We start from the raw sequence: 16,558 nt of genomic DNA on the forward strand, positions 1-16,558 counted from the left end.
TTCAACACTTCACTGTCCCAGTCCTGCATCCCACCGTGCCCCAAAGTCGGCCACAGTTGTCCCACTGCCAAAGCGTACTAACATTAGCAGCCTCAATGACTACCGACCAGTCGCTCTAACACCTGTTATAATGAAGTGCTTTGAGAAACTGGTCCGACGTCACATCATGTCCTGCCTGCCACCCACACTCGACCCGCTCCAGTTTGCATACAGAGCTAACAGATCAACTGAAGATGCCATCGCTACAACGCTCCACACCACCATCTCTCACCTGGAAGTGCAGGGCCGTTACGACAGGCTGCTCTTTGTTGACTTTAGCTCTGCTTTCAATACGATACTCCCGGACAGACTAATAGTTAAACTGCTGGAAATTGGACTTCCTTCCACCACCTGCCGCTGGATCAGAGACTTCCTCTCAGACCGTGTACAGAGAGTTAGAGTGGGGCCTCATCTTTCCTCAGCCCTCAGCCTCAACACCGGCTCTCCACAAGGCTGTGTACTGAGTCCCCTACTGTACACTCTGTACACACATGACTGTGTTAGTTCCCACCCAGACAACACAGTCATCAAGTTTGCAGATGATACCACTGTGGTGGGGCTCATCTCAGGGGGAGATGAGACTGCGTACAGAGCTGAAGTTCAGAGGCTGTCAGATTGGTGTGCAGACAACAACCTGGACCTCAATACCACCAAAACAAAAGAACTGGTAGTTGACTTCAGAAGGAGGAAGTCCGAGCTGCAGCCTGTCAGCATTAATGGGGAGTGCGTGGAAAGGGTCTCCAGTTTCAAGTTTCTTAGTGTGCACATAGACACAGACCTCCAATGGAGCTCTAACACCTCTGCGGTCTTAAAGAAGGCCCAACAGCGTCTCCACTTTCTGAGAATCCTCAGAAAAATGGACCTGAAGAAGGAGCTGCTGACCGTCTTCTACCGCTGCTCCATTGAAAGTGTGCTGACATATTGCATCGGTGTGTGGTTCTCCAGCTGCACCACAGCACACAGAAAGGCACTCCAGAGGGTCATCAACATGGCCCAAAAAATCATTGGACATCCTCTTCCCTCCCTGAAGGACCTGTACAGCACTCGCTGTCTCAAGAGGTTCAGGCTGCTGAGGTCCTGAACAAACAGACTCAAGGACGGCTGTTACAACAGGGCAACAGCCCTGATCAATGCTAACAGCTGACCTGACTGGATACCTCCCTGGACTTTTTTTAGGGGGGAGGTAACAATGTTTAAAACAATAATAATAATTAATGTGCAATAATAACAGTGTGCAATACACATACACTTATTCATTTTTTTATTACTAAGTTATTATACTGTGTCGTATCGGGTCGTGTTACATGTAGTGCCGACGTAGGACAGTTTTCCAACTTCATTGTACTGCTGTACTCTGTATGACCGTGCAATGACAATAAAGAGTTATATATCTTATATCTTATCTTATGAATAAAGCTGAGTCGTTTCTGAACAACATCCAAACTATGAGAAGAACCTATTTCCTGGAAATTTAGAAACTTTTTGTCAGAAACAGCAGAAAAAATTAGCGACTTTCCCAAATGACCAAACTCTTCGACTCTTACTCGACCGACAGCACCAACAGTTAACCAGAGACAACAAAACGCACAAACAGACTGCTGATTCAGGCCTGCTGCTACAGTTATTACTCATTAACGTGTAACAGCAGCACAGAGGAGCAGGTGAGTTACCTGTTGAACTCGTAGATGTCCTCGATGTTGCAGAACAGCGTGCTGACCTGCTCGGGTTTCAGCGGCAGGGCGCCGCAGTCGATGATGCAGCCCAGGTAGTCCTGCAGACACACACAGAGGGTTAGAGTCAGCGTTTCCACCTCCTGCTCTGCACATACTCTGATTCACTCCTTCGTTGGTGGTTTGTTTAGTTTGGCAGCACTCTTTACCCCGACACTGTCGTGAAAATTAAAGCAGCTTTCAGCTCTGACGCGAGCCTCCAGCAGCAGGTGTTTGATGTCTGACTAATTAGGAATGTCAGCAGAGCGGGCAAAAGTCGGAAAAACACGGGGCATTCCAGCTCGGGAATATTCACGGCGCTGGCGTCCGAGCACATGAAGCGCTGCAGCAGTTTCCTATCAAACGTCACAGACAGGTAGAAGACAGCGCTTCATAATTAATGTCAGCCAAATCTGTGAAAACACGGCGGCGTGGAAGTCTTAAGATCAGCTGACACACTTTTGTCCCAGTTTGTGTTTGGCTCTGGTTCTGATGTTTGAGCACTGTTGGATTCATGTTGTAATATTTGAGTTCTGCTTCCTGTTTAATGTTGGCTTTACTGTCCTGCGTGTGTCGTTTCCGGTCTGCTTATACAACACGTAACATACGACACACGTGACAAACCGTCGGTATGTCACGTGTTGGGACGAGAATGCTCTGGGTCATAGCTCTGTGTTTAATATTGAGTCTCTTGGGTTTTACTTTCATGTTGTTTAGATTCTGTTTCAGGTTTTATTCGCTGTCTGTCTGATTGTCTTGATCGTTGTCACCTGAGTCTTGTTTCTAGTCCTCGGTGCATGAATAGTCCTGCCTCTGCTGACTTTTATGTTATGTACTGTTGTTACGGTCCTGGGTCACTGACCCAGTGTTTTGAGTTTTGCCTTCTTATTGAACTTTGTTTTCGTCAGTTTTCATCATTTCTAGTCTTTTGGTTTCAGCGTTGGCGTTCTTAGTATTCTGTTTTTTCCTGATGGATTAATAAAGTTTTATTTAATCTAATCTAATAACTTTGATCTCAGCCAAACCGATTTTCTCCAGAACAAATTAAACAAACATTTACATTTTAGTTATCTGAGTGACTTATATATCATGTTTAACCTGAGCAGCGAAAGACAGCAGGCGTCTGAAAACGATGAAGCCGGGAGTCCGCTGCTCTCGCCAGCTCGAGTGACCATTGAACCCCCCGGCTAGCTATCGAGCAGGTGGGTGGCAATAAAGCAGTGTCTTTGAGTTTCCTCCGACTGAGTGTCCTGCATTTTGGGTCCTACATCATGCCGGCCACAGCCTTTGGATTAATACAATATTACTAATTATTTTATTTAATGCCCCTTAAGGGGTTTAAATAACTTCACAGGGTAAATCACATGACCTTAGGTCAGTTTACCTTCAACTTTAATTCAAGTTCAAGCATTTCTTATCACAGCAACACTAAATGAAACATTTCAAGTGAAATTTTCCCGCCAGTGTACGAGTGCAGAGTAACAAATAAAAGGCGTGATGTGCTGGACAGGACGTACAAACAGCTCAGCATGCAAACCAGGAACCAGTCATTTAAATCATGATGATTTGTGTGCACGCTGCAATGCACAGGCTCTCATAAAGCTTGCGTGGTGATATCGGCCGTGCAACGCCAACGTTTACAGGAACAAAATCATGTGACGTGGAAACTGCCCGCGCTCCTCAGCAGGCAGTTTCACATCGATGAACAGGAGGTGACGGCTTCTCGAGTGCAACACCCGAGCAGAGGTGCCAAAGCAAACCTGTGCACATCAACACTTCCTGCGCGAGCAGGAAACCACCTCACCGTCAGAGACGCCGAGCTCAGGGTGCCCGCAGGCAGGAGGGTAAACAGGAAGCAACCAACTCGTGAAAGAGCAGGAAGTAAAGGAGGAACAGAGAAGCTGATTATCAGACTGCACAGACGCCGAGGACAGTCGGTCACGATGCTGCAGATGACAGCATGACTGCAGATTCATCGTGTTAGGATTTATTTACAGCAGCTCTGCAAATGCAATTTCCTCATAATGACCTTAAACGCTGTCACGTAGGAGAGAATTAGCTGATGTAAGGGTCCGACTGATGCTCTTCCACTGCTCCGGCTCTGCTGGTTATCACTACGGCCGCATGCAGTTTGTCTAGCTTCACCTCGTTCCTAATTCACAGGTTTACCAATCATTCAGACTCAGAAGTGATCAGACAATTGAGTGAAAGCAGCTGATACATTTGCCTTCATTAGTCTGCACTCAGTAACTTTTTATATGGACACGTGTGACGTGGTGCAACCTTATCCAAACATCTTGCAGGTAAACACTCGACCACCGTCGAGAGAAGATGCACATCAGACAGAAACAGTGTGAGAAGCACGAGAGGCCGAGGTCTGCTCACCAGGTCAACACTTAAACAATCGAATCAGTGCTCCTCTTCCCGGGTCTGCTGCCTGAATCCACAACAGAGATTAAACTGCTGCAGTTGTCATCACACATGCCCCGAGGTGTTCCCGGAAAGAACCGTGCTCATCATTCGCTGTCAGATTTAACAGAAGGGTTTTAAATATCCCGTGAACGTCTCGGGTACTTCCCGTCTGTCTGCTTCTCCTGCTTTTGGGTCTTTTGACATTTAGGTGACTCAGTTTAACACAAAGCTGGACGCTGTCCTCCAAGATTCAGGTTTCCTACACGACCCCGTCAGAGGATGAGCTCCAGCTTGGCTCTTTGGAGGTGAACGGCGTCAGTTTTTCATCAAATTTCACGTAATATTTGTGTGAAATTTCCCACACAGCCATCGAGCTGTTTGGGCCTGTAAACAGGCAACACGAGCCTCCTAAAAATACCTCAGAGAAGGAGATTAAATTACACTTTTTCCTTTTTTTCTGGTTCCACATCAGGATGCACTTTGAGTATGAACGAGGCCGTTGTGTTGTGCTGCTTGGAGGTTTTATGTGAACCAAATTATACGTGATACGGTGCAGCGTGCGTTTCCAACGCTCGCTGCACCGAACTCGACGTGTCGGCCTCTCGTTGGGACTCTCAGGGAAACTCGTATTTCTAGGAGACGGCTGCAAACATAAATCATTTCCATTCTTCCTCCATCACTCGCTTTCTGTTTTTTCCTAAATCGTGTCCAAAACAAGCACTCGCTCTCTCACACACAGCTCCCCTGTGTGTGAGAGTATAATGAGGCATATAATGAGAGGCCTTGGCCACATTCAGCACCTTTTAAAGGCAAGAGGAAAAACCCAGATGCACACTGGAAGGCACGGAGAGGCAGAGATGAGTGAAAAATGACAGAGCTCAACGGGAAGATGAAGAGAGGAAGACGAGAGGAATGAGGAAGAGCCGCAAGGGAAACGTTTCTTAAAACAATCAGAGAGCGATCGCAGGGAGAGGAAGAACCAGGAGAGGAGCACGTTTGTGAGGACGGAGCGTGGGAAGCGTGAGAGATGAGAAAACGTGACGGCGGTTTAAACTCGGATGCAGAAACCACAGAATGTGCTGTTTGTCTGCAGGACGGCGTCAACGATGCAGTCACAGCCTCGACCGTTCTGTTCTTTCCACTCGGCTGTTTACACGCCGCGTGACTCGATACGCTCCGGTGTTCACAGCCGCCGACGCTCCTGATCCCACGTTCGGGTCAACAGATGATAGCTGCCGCCCAAAAGGCCGTGCTGGGAGGAAGCCGCTCAGAAACGGGACGTTGCCCCAGGAGACGGAGAGTCCCTGCTAGGCCCCACGGTTTGGGTTCAGTCAAGTTAGCCATGCATTTGAAAATAATTAGTAAATAATGTGGACTGAGGTCACTCTGGCGCGCTGCGGTTGTGATTTGATGGAATTGAACTTTGAGTTGAGTCTCAAATGTTGAGGCGGATTTTTTATCTATGAGGCAGATAAAGAACTCCAGGTGTCACAGACCTGATCTGGAAGCTCACGTCTTCCAGTTCAGTTTGTGGCTAAAGCTCGGTAACCTGCTGCATCCTGAGAGGTGACGAAGCTGCACGTGTCTTCCTCACGCGCAGCGCTGAGCGGCTCATGATGGCGGCGCTGTAACCTTGTCTTTTGCACTGATTGCATTTTGTTTCTGCTCACAGAGTCTGTGCCTCCCATCCGGTCACCTCTTCCTGCCCTCATCCTCCGCCTGCTCCACCAACCCATCGACCTCATAACAGTTTACACGAGCGATGGCGAGCTCTGATGTGGTTGGTGGGCTGAATGTAAACGCTGCCTCTGCTCTGCAGCCTCTTTGTTTCAGCCTCGCTTTGCTCTCTTCGCTCCTGCGTTTTTGTCTTTCCCTTCATGTCAAGTCCAAATTTTTTCTCTCCTAATCTTTGTATCCTTATCCTCTTGCTGCTACTCCTAAACCTTTCCCTTCTCCGTCACCTCCTCCATCTCTGTCTTCTTCTCTTAACCCCTCTTCATCTATCTCTCCTCCCCCTCAGCTTCCTGTCCCCCTTGGCTGCAGGCCAACAGCTCCATCCCCTCTTGTTCGCTTCGTTTTCTCCGTCCACCCCAATGACGCTTGTTTCAGCAGTTTTTTGACAAATCTCTGGACTTCAGGCATCAGGGGGGAAGGAGGTAAAAGAGACGAGTCGAAGCAGGTGGAGCGACGTCAGTCTGCTGACAGCTGACGTTATGAGACAAAGAAGGAACGACGGAGACGAGCTGCTCTCAGACGCTCAGTCTTCCTCTTTCCAAGAGTTTCTGCACTGCATTGTTCTCAAACACACACACACACACACAGTGAGTGTGACATCATGTAGCCTCAATCAAAAACAGATTTCAGCAAAACCTGAAATACAGAGAAGAGCAGGACTGAAGACTTACATTACAGGACAACACACAGACACACACACACACAGGACAGAGGTGTGAGGTATGCTGCAGACGTGCTGCACAGAGCTCAGGTTTCAGGCTCTCTGTGACGCTCCGGGTGGACGTTAGATTTAATCACCTGGTGGTCCCTCCCAGTGGTGAATCACCTGATATCAGTCTGATTCTTACTCGAAAAAGTGGATGAACCGGCGTGACCGTGAGTGAGCTTGAGCCCAAAGAATTCAGTGATAATAACGATCCAATAACAGTCCAGAGGAGTCATGTGACTGTCAGAGTGACCTGTGAGTGTGGACGAAAGCAGGAGTCAGGAGGGATTAACCAGGAGCTGCAGGTTTGTCCTCTGCAAAAGGTCGGAGAGACGAAACTGATAGACAGCTGATAAACCTGATGACAGAGTGTGAGTGTGTGTGTGTGTGTGTGTGTGTGTGTGTGTGTGTGTGTGTGTGTGTGTGTGTGTGTGTGTGTGTGTGTGTGTGTGTGTGAGAGTGTGAGTGTGTGTGAGAGTGTGTGTGTGATGGCAGAGGATGAAAGCAGCAGTAAATTTTCTCTTTTACTTCAAAAGGATGTTTCACACTCCGATCGTACAGCCACACACACACACACACACACACACACACACACACACACACACACACACACACACACACACACACACACACACACACACACACACACACACACAAACAACAAAGTCAGCAAATTCTGTCAGGACGAGTTTTTCTATTCAAAAGTTCCTTTGAAAAGAACTAATTTTTCACTCAGCGGGACACATTCCTCGCTTAGGAGAAATGTGGAATGATTTCCCACAATGCAACAGGAATAATAGCAATAAGGCTGGTATGTCTGACATGCAGACGTCTATCTGAGCTCAGCTTGTGTTTAGGAGTGATGCCAACGAGAATAACAAACTTTAAAGTGTTCTTGGAGGCTACATTCAATCTTCTCCTCTTTAAGCACCGGTGGTTGCCTTGCTCATGGGCACCACAGTGCTGTTGGTCAGAGAGGCTTTCCTATCCTGACTTTATCCTTCTGCACTGGTTCGTTGGCCTTCAGAGCGGAAGCTCCGAACATCCATCAGGGAAATTTTACTTCAAAAAGCCATTTAACACATACAAACTGTGTTGTGCTTTTTTATAAACTGAAGGAAGAGAGCAAACTGAAACTGAACCTCAGGCCAGCAAGAGAAACAGCTGGCCTCAAAATGCGTGTGGACAAAGATAAGAAAAGCTGCAGTTCCTCGGACGTCCACCGGGGGCTCCAGCAGCGAGTCAGTCCCCACAGGCTGCCACATTAAAACGTTACAGCAGAAATAAAGAACTTACAGCCTGATGCTGTTTGGTCATTCGTGTTCTTAGGGTAACACGAGTATTCTAAGACAGACACTAGAGAAGAAGCCGTGCTATCAAATGCATGTACATGCACTAGCGTGGCTTCCTCTCTGATCATAATTCTGTTGGCTGCATGTTCTCACACGAGCAGCTGCAAACAGCTGGAGGAAATAAACGCACAGTTTCTAAAAGTCATGAGTCATTTTGGGCCCGTCCTGCCTCCCCCGGGTCGGAAACGCTGCAGTGACGTGAATACTTTGGATGGTTGGATGAAAGCTCTTACCTCCACGATGCTCTTCAGATCTCTGACGTAGGCTTGCTCCGTCTCCACGATCTCCAGGACCACTCGGTCCAGCCGTGAAAGCTGTCTGGGCGTGGCCACCGCCGCCGCCACTGCCACCCCCACCGGACTAGCAACATTACTGGGGTGGCCGCCTCCTCCTGTCACCTTGGCGACACACGCCCCTCCTCCTCCAGATGCTCCTCCTCCGCCTCCATGAGGTGTGAGGGGAGTGAGGTCCAGACTGATGTCTGAGCCATTTCTTTTTGGCGTGGAGGACGACGATGAGGCGTTGTATGTCGGCACTGCGCCGTAAGGAAGTGAAGAGGATGAAGAGGATGAGGAGGAGTGGGAGGAGTCCTGCAGGGAGACTGACGAGGCAGAGGAGGAGAGGGAGAGGGAGGCGGGACGCTCTCCGTCCGAGCAGACGGTGTTGACGGAGGTGCAGGAGGACGACGCTCCTCGCTCTCCGGATGACATCATCCTACCCACAATCCCACTCAGAGATGAGACTGAGGAGGGACGTTTGGCAGCTGGAAAGAAGAGAGAAAAATGCACAAATTAGTCCACGAGCTCGTTTTAAACACAGAGTTTAAAAAAGAAGCCAATACGGAAGTTGAACAAGCTGCAGTTCCTCTAACGTCCACCAGAGGCTCCAACAGTCACGGTGTTTTTATAAGTTATGGCTTAAAGTTTGCACTTTTCGGGGCGTGGCCTATTTGACTGTGCCTATTTGTGTAGCTGCTAGCTGTCTGCTAACCAAGTTTAGCTTATAACACTCCAGTTCTCCCTTCTGGCTCCAAAAACCTGATACTGTGGCCATAAAACGAGACATCTTTTATTTACAGGCTGTATTTTTAGCTAAAACACCCAAACAGAAACCAGTGGAACACGCACGTTTCCTCATGCGTGTGATGAGGTGGGCTCGGCAGCAGAACATATGACAGTGACGCTTTGTCTGTGCAGAAGTGGGTCAGTGAACTCACCACACACTAGAACAGCTGACTGTGAGCGCACAACATCCAAAGTCAAACATAAGGCCTGGGGCCCAGAACTGGCCGGTTACAGCCTGTGTGACAGCTTTTGATATAGACCCCGCCCATTCGCAAAGCAAAGTAATGAAATAATAGATCAACAGTTAAATGACAGAAAAGGTCTTTCACAGTTTACAACAACACCATTTTTTACAGTGTGTCCACAGTAACACGAAGCTTTTCTGTAATTTTACACGTTTCTTTTGTTTCTTTCAGCTCGGAGAGTCGTGCAGCAGCGTTTCTTTATCATGTGGACAAACTGAGACGTACTGTTGGAATTTCACTTCTTCTCATATTAGTACATCTGAGGGATTAAACGTAGGAGAGCTTCATGGTCCACTGAAGACCAAAGTGTGCTGTATGAGGTCGTGACAACGTTTGACAGCTGAAAGGATGATTCAGCAAAGCTGGGCGGGTGTATATGGTTAAGCCACGCCCACTTTTACACCTCAGTTATGTTGTGTTTTTTGTGGGTCAGCTGGTAAAGAATCATGAGGTGGTGTCAAGATGTAGCCTCTAGACCTTTGGCCCATGTAAGGTGGACCTGTGGTTTACCCTGCTCAGCTGGGCCACAGCTGGGCCACAGCTGGGCCACAGCTGGGCCACAGCTGGGCGGTGGCTTCAGCCACAGCCGTCCAGTCGTCTCCGCTGCTAGTTCACTGTTGAGTGATTTATCATCAGAAATCAATCAATCAGGCTGAATCCTCGATGAACACGAGGCTCGTTTCCTCGTTCTGGTTTAGAGGAAGGACCGATGCTGATGAGCTGCCTTCACACTAACATCAGTGGGTGTGTTGTTCTCCACAGTGGAAGATAAAAACCATCTGAACGCCTGCTCGGTTCTTCCATGTCCCAACACCTACGGCCACACCAGTGTCCATCATAAACTCCTCCCTCCTTCAAAACCCAAAGCAGCGCCTTACCTGCCCGTCCAACAGGTGATCCCTCAGAAACACTTCCAGCGGTTGCCACGGTGACTTCCTGATCAGTGTAAACCTGCCGTGTGACTTTCAGAGTAAACAGGAAGTGTGTGCGCAGCAGAGCGGATCGTCTCTACCGACACACTCTTCCTCTTTTTGTACATTCTTCCTTTTCATGAAAGACTTTCTCACATGTTAAAGGAGCAGCCATCTTTACCGTGACTCCACCAGCAGCACGTCTTCAAGCTTTATTTCCTGTTAAAGTTCAGCCCTGTCACAGAGCGCGAAACCCAGACTGCTGATAAACACCTGGGGCCTCCTCGGTTCCTAAAGTCACAAGAACACCGAGGCTCCACTGAGAGCGCCGCAGGTGACATACCATCATAAGATAAGGATGATGGTGGCATCGCTCCGTCTCACTGAAGGATTTCTAAAAAAGTCAACTCTGCACAACAAAGACATGAAGCTAAACAGCAGCGATGTGTGGAGGCTTACTGAAGCTGGACTGATTGGCGTGTAATGATGTGCGAGCTGGTGGCCGGCTGGCTACATGCTGTGGATAAGCTGATAGCACAGCGCAGAGGAGGGAGGAGGCTCAGGGTTAAACTGTTCTCTGGGTTAAAAGGTCACATCGTCGGACCAAACAGAGTCTGAGACGGCCCCGGCCTGGACTGAGTATGTTCTCCAGCTCAATGCTGGACTTCCCTGATGCTCCTCAGTCTCTGGTCCCTACATCACTGAGAGGTCTAACGAGGGGCTGCCCCCCCTCCAAAGTCATAAAACAGCACCAGAGAAAGTTAAGATGTTACTTTAAGGCAAACCCGCCGAACGAGATGTGCCACAAACACACGTGTGAAGTGTGAGAAAAGCCGTCAGAAGCACACGATGTGCTGCAAACTCAAAGTTCACAAAGTTTTTCATTTCTTTTGTTTCCCTGAAACGTTTAGCAAACGCTCCCTGCCAGTTTGTGGTTTCAGAGTTAATTACTGAGTCTGTTCGTTTTCTTCTCTGCATTTCTCTGAAATGCCACCAAACATGGCAACATCTCTGCGACGGCGAGCGCCGCTTTTAAAAACCTCTGATCCTTCGCTTCAGACTGCAAACCTGAACCACACCTGAACCGAGCCCGGCAGCGAGACGCTGAGATGGAGAAGTAATTAAAGTCCATTAGCGTTTAAATTCCAGACGTCCCGGCGGGAGGACTTTCCGTACGCCGTTAGATGAGAACATTTTTCCACTTTCCAGCTGATATTACAGAGTTTCGTAACTGCAGGTTCTTACAGGAACGCCTCTGGCAGCAGCGTCGTAAGCAGCTGACCTCACGTGCATGTGGCTGATGCTCCAAGAATTACACTCACGTTATTATCTGTCGAAACGTAGTGTTATGAGGAAGGAAGCAAAGCTCGCTGAGGATGAGTGTCAGCCTCACATTAAACTCTATCAGGCTCAGCTTTGTCCCACCCACCAACAGAAAACTGGGTGGGAGTTGTTATCCTACACCTGACTCTTCCTAAAGCTCATATGGTCTGCCAGCAGGCTGAGGACAGTCGTGAAACAGGTCACAGAGCGTGCACAGCGTTGTCGTGATTGCCTCGGTTGCTAGCAGGTTGCTCATGGTTTGCATGGAAGACGCTGACTAGTCTGAAAACTGCGAGCAACAAGTCGCCAAGCAGCAGCAGCAAAGACTTTAACAAGCATTCAGTGAACGATCACAGGCCTAATACCAGCTGTCAGCAACCTCTCGCCAACTGGATGGAGAATGCTCGTTTGCCCAAGTGTCCGACAACATGTGACTGCTGTCCCGTCACACCTTCATCCTCCTACCTGGGACTTTGGTGGTCTCAAAAATGGGACTTTTATCTGCCATTACTGACACGCCTCCAAACCTCGGTACGAGCATATAAGGTGCAGCTGGAACCTGAATAAGCAGCAGATTTAATCTGTAGGACAGATCGAAGCTGGTCGAAGGTCTGGTTGACTCGCTGTGGTTTTTGAACACTTCCACTTTGCAACACACCGCTGCGAGTTGATGGTGGAACATCGAGGCGGGACGCCGTGTCGCAGCATCCTGTTACAGCACCGCTCCCAAACTCACTGAGCTCTTTAGAACAAGTAAAGGTAAAGGCCAGCTGCACACACCTGTGACTGGATCAGGCACGAAGAGGCTGCACGTGCACTGTTTTATGCTGATGTGTGGGAAAGATAACCATCGGACCGATTCCCTGCACTCACAGCTTTTACTTCATATTTTCCTGCAGATATTCTCAAATACTTTTAGTATTTAGAGGTAAAAGTACTGAGATGATAAACTGCATTTCCAGCTCATCCTGAGCTACAATGAAGAACATCGCACAGGATCACCTTCGTGCTCCTCACAGCCCGTCATTAAACATCAGAGAAACACAGCTCAGTCAAACAGCAGAACAAAAGCCATCAGAGACGTAGAGCGACTTACTTTGAGTTTGCAGTGTGTGTCTGTGTGTGTGCGTCAGGCAGTCCACATGTTTCTCTGTTCAGATCACTGATTTAATGACACAGCTCACCGTTGAACACCGACTGAACAAAACTGCTTCTCAACACATCTGATTTCCTGATTTCCTGTTATTGGCTGTGTGTGTGTGTGTGTGTGTGTGTGTGTGTGTGTGTGTGTGTGTGTGTGTGTGTGTGTGTGTGTGTGTGTGTGTGTGTGTGTGTGTGTGTGTAAGAGAGAGAGAAAATGACACGAGCATTTGCCAAACCACATCCTGCATTTGAAGTCAGGTGCAGCGCTTTCAGATTATCTCAAACACACACACACACACACACACACACACACACACACACACACACACACACACACACACACACACACATACCTGTAAAAGTGTAAATAGATGTGTGTAACTACCTGATGTAATGTTGTGTCCTTATAAACTGACACAGGAAGTGTCTGTAGTTGTGGTCAGTTTGTCGTCACAGCCAGCTGGTGCTGTGTGAAACATATTTTCATTAAAACTTTAGCAGCATAGCTGCCGTTACCCAAAAACCTACTTTTGTCTAATGAGGCCCATCTGACCAAACAGGAAGCTGACTGTCAGAGTAAAATGTCGACATTCAGAGAGATTACTTGGTTTAAAGATCCGACCCGGAGCTGCTTTTCTTCGGGCTAATGTTACCTAAAGCTAGCTCGCTAACACAAATAAAGCGCGAGCTGTCTCACAGCAAAACCCCGTCGGCTCATTCATTCAGAGCTAGCTGTTAAATTATATTAAACACCCAACCAGCAAACCACATCCACGCTTTCTTTTTAAAGATACTGTCAGGGTTCGGGTTACTAAATATTTGGTGTGAAGGCGTTGGCCGATGTGACGTCACTGCCCGTCCTGCTTTCTCCCTCTGGGACGTAAGTTAATGTGCATTTATAAACTTAGCGCTGGATTCAGGAATGAGCTCACTGCAAACACCAGAGGCGCCCCCTGCTGGACAAAAAAAAATACTTGACTGGACTTGAGAGCGTCAATCATTGAACACGTGCAGCTAGCTGTTACGGAGCTACACCACATTGAATGTAATTGAATTGAAATTGAATTTAATGCATATTGTTAATTTCCTTTGGTCCTCGAACATGTCGCGTTTCTTCAGACGTGCTGTGAAGCTAACTGACACTGAGCATTAAAAACAGCCACATGTCCTGAGCTGACAGTGATTCTGTGTCTAACGGTTCCATAAAACGGTAGAAACAACCTTCATGGCGAATAAGACAAAAATCTGAATTTTACTGTGGACGCAGGAAAAATGGCAGAGAAACCTGGTTACAGGAGACAAAGTGCGTGGACGCGTCAGTCATTGCACTCAAACACAGCTGAGCCTGAAGGCAGAGAGCGTTTCACCATTTTTAAGGTGGAATTTCCCTTTAAACACATGCTGTAAATCTGTGAGGCGGCGTGGATTCCAGGGTGTGATTACAGTAATAAGAGAGCAGCTCCTCGCTGTCATTAAGAGTTCGACTGTGACGCCACAGGTTTCTGCTTCGACCGCAGCATGTGGAGCCGGCGGCGCCGGAGGCGGGAGCGTTCCCGCCGAGCCGTCCTCCCAGGTGTCCTCAACCACTGGGCGGGAGTCGGAATCTCACCGTGAAGCCACCTTCAAATATCAGGTCAAACAGCCTGCGTGAGGGACACGGCACGCTTTATTTCAGCCAATAATGTTCGAGCAGGGAGAAACAGCGGAGCTTAAATAGTGACGGAGCGAGTTACACCGTCAGAGGATCGAACACGTCCTGGAATCAAACCTAAACAGCCGACGCAGGAATCAGAGCAACGAGAGGCTGAAGCGTCTGCAGTCATGCCCACATGTTGGACAGGAAGCGTTTCTGGTGGGCGGGTCCTCAGTAAAACTCCTGTGATTGTAGCAATGACCAATGAGAATGCAGGACACCGCTGACTGACATGTGGACGGGCTGTACGGTTTCCTAGGCAACCAAACTTCCTGTGGATGTTTTTCTGACAAACAGTAAAACAATAAATATATTCACTGAGACGTTCAGGCGCTCCAGGATATGACATAATTATCATTATGACAAAGGAATTGCTCTATGCCCTTCAGGGGGTTTGAAATGTATTTATTTATTTTGAAAGAACATTTTGAGTTATTTTTGTATCCAATAACAAAACAAATAATCCCACTGACAATAATAATAATGATAGTACTCAACTTCCTGTCTGCTGTTTTTGATGTGGTCTTCTCAGGCGCTCGTTTCCTCTTTACGTGCTCTGCGCTGAGATGTCGTCAAATGTCCGTCAAACCTTTCTTTGACCCCTCCCCGCCGATGTCGCCTCGTCTCACGTGACTTTTTATCTGCAAAGTTTCTGGCAGGAAGTCTGACCTGAGAGGCTACGCTCAGCTTCCTGTCAGTCCTCAACAACTGTCACTCATGATGTTGGAAACTGAAGCTGGGCCCGCCTTCTCCCGAGCAGCCCCGCCCACTTATTTAACCCCCCACAGCTATTAACTCTGAGGATAAGAAGAAACACGAAGACGGCTGTGACCAAACTCTGAAGGGTTAAATACGAGGAATGTAACGTAAAGCCAGATGTTTGAATAGTTGGAATTTAACTTTGAGCTCAAAGAAAGCACTGGAGCTGGACCCTCAGCGGGGAAACACCCAACGAGGGCCTAAGATCGTTGAAGAGGATCTCAGTTTACGGCTCCAGAGCCGCCGTAACAAACACAAAGTCCTGCTTTGACACAGTGGATGCAAACGCTCTCTACTTTGATATTCGTGCCGAGCGTCCCGCCGCAGAATCGATTTGGAGCAATCAGACTCCACCGCGATAAAAATCGAAGCATTTAAAGTGATTAAAGCTTCGGCGCAGTTATTGTGCAATCGTACGGCCATTACATCGGAGCGCCGCGTTCTCCCGGCGCTCTGGCAGCTCAGCGTTAACAACAGCCGATCCTGTGCTGAGATCTCTGCGTGTGCTCGGGAGCACGTCTGGAAACCGTCAGCACCGAACGCATCGCCGCAGCCACACATGAAGCACAGCATCCACCACGCAGAGACAGCCCGAGGAACCAGACTCAGTAAGGTGGACTGAGGCGGCCCCGTGCTCGGCTCCACTCGCCTGACACGCTGAAAACGTGGAGCATCAAGAGAAGGAAGTGAAATCGTATGTGCAGCATGACGAGGAGTTAAAATACATTCAGAGGACTCGCCGTGTTCTTTGTCATGTACATCTGACGCATCATCGAGCAGCGTCGCCGAGGAGGACGCCGAGGACGCAGAAGGTCTCGCCCCGACACGAGAGAGTGGAGACAACGAGCCTGAACTGTGCGTGTGAAAGTGCTAAAGAGACATGTTGACAGAGACAAAGACAGGAAGTGAGGCTTCTCAGATCATGACCTTTGACCCCCTGACGGCACCAAGCCAAATGCTGGAAACACACACACACGTTTCAGTTTCCTCGAGTTTACATTCACGTCTGCAGCCCTCAAACTGCGTGCTGGTTTAAACTCGCCGTGGACTAAAAATCATCTCACGTTCCTCTGATTAAATCTGATGAGCAACAAACACACTACGCTATTTCTACAGGTGCTTTATTCATGTTCCAGGTGTGCGATCAGTCTCCACCCACAGGTGAGGGTGGGAGTGCACGCTGCAGACCGTGTCTGTGCCGCTCGGAGCAGCGCTCCACCTTTTTCAGGAGCTTCACCCTCAGCTGAAAAACATTTTGTGTTTTCAGGTATGAAAGTGACTTTTACGCGGAGCACGCCACAGCGAAACATCGATCATTTATTAAGGAGAAGCTTTCACACAGTGCTTTATGAAGCTCTGACAGATGTTTGCCTCTGCTCTAACATCTGCATGTCTGTGCTCTAACCGCTGCCTTTGTTTCCAGCCTGGATTCTTCCCTCTTACTTATTTATTTCACAACGTTTTTATC

At 48.4% G+C, this 16,558-nt stretch overlaps 1 protein-coding gene across 5 annotated transcripts in view; it reads right to left on the bottom strand.

The window, feature by feature from the left end:
* Nucleotides 1-16,558, bottom strand: part of plekhg2 (pleckstrin homology domain containing, family G (with RhoGef domain) member 2) — an 80,304-nt gene that overhangs the window by 47,886 nt on the left and 15,860 nt on the right. For 4 of the 5 annotated variants that reach the window (XM_026191414.1, XM_026191413.1, XM_026191412.1 and 1 more), the window contains exons 3-4: nt 8,186-8,715; nt 1,710-1,810 (exon numbers count right to left, since the gene is read on the bottom strand). In XM_026191414.1, coding sequence (XP_026047199.1) covers nt 1,710-1,810; nt 8,186-8,715 — 631 coding nt within the window. Of the gene's footprint in view, nt 1-1,709; nt 1,811-8,185; nt 8,716-12,591; nt 12,748-16,558 lie in introns of those variants that run through there. The other variant, XM_026191415.1, reaches the window with a different exon arrangement.

This window comes from Astatotilapia calliptera, chromosome 14, assembly GCF_900246225.1.
Source record: "Astatotilapia calliptera chromosome 14, fAstCal1.2, whole genome shotgun sequence".
NCBI lineage: Eukaryota > Metazoa > Chordata > Actinopteri > Cichliformes > Cichlidae > Astatotilapia > Astatotilapia calliptera.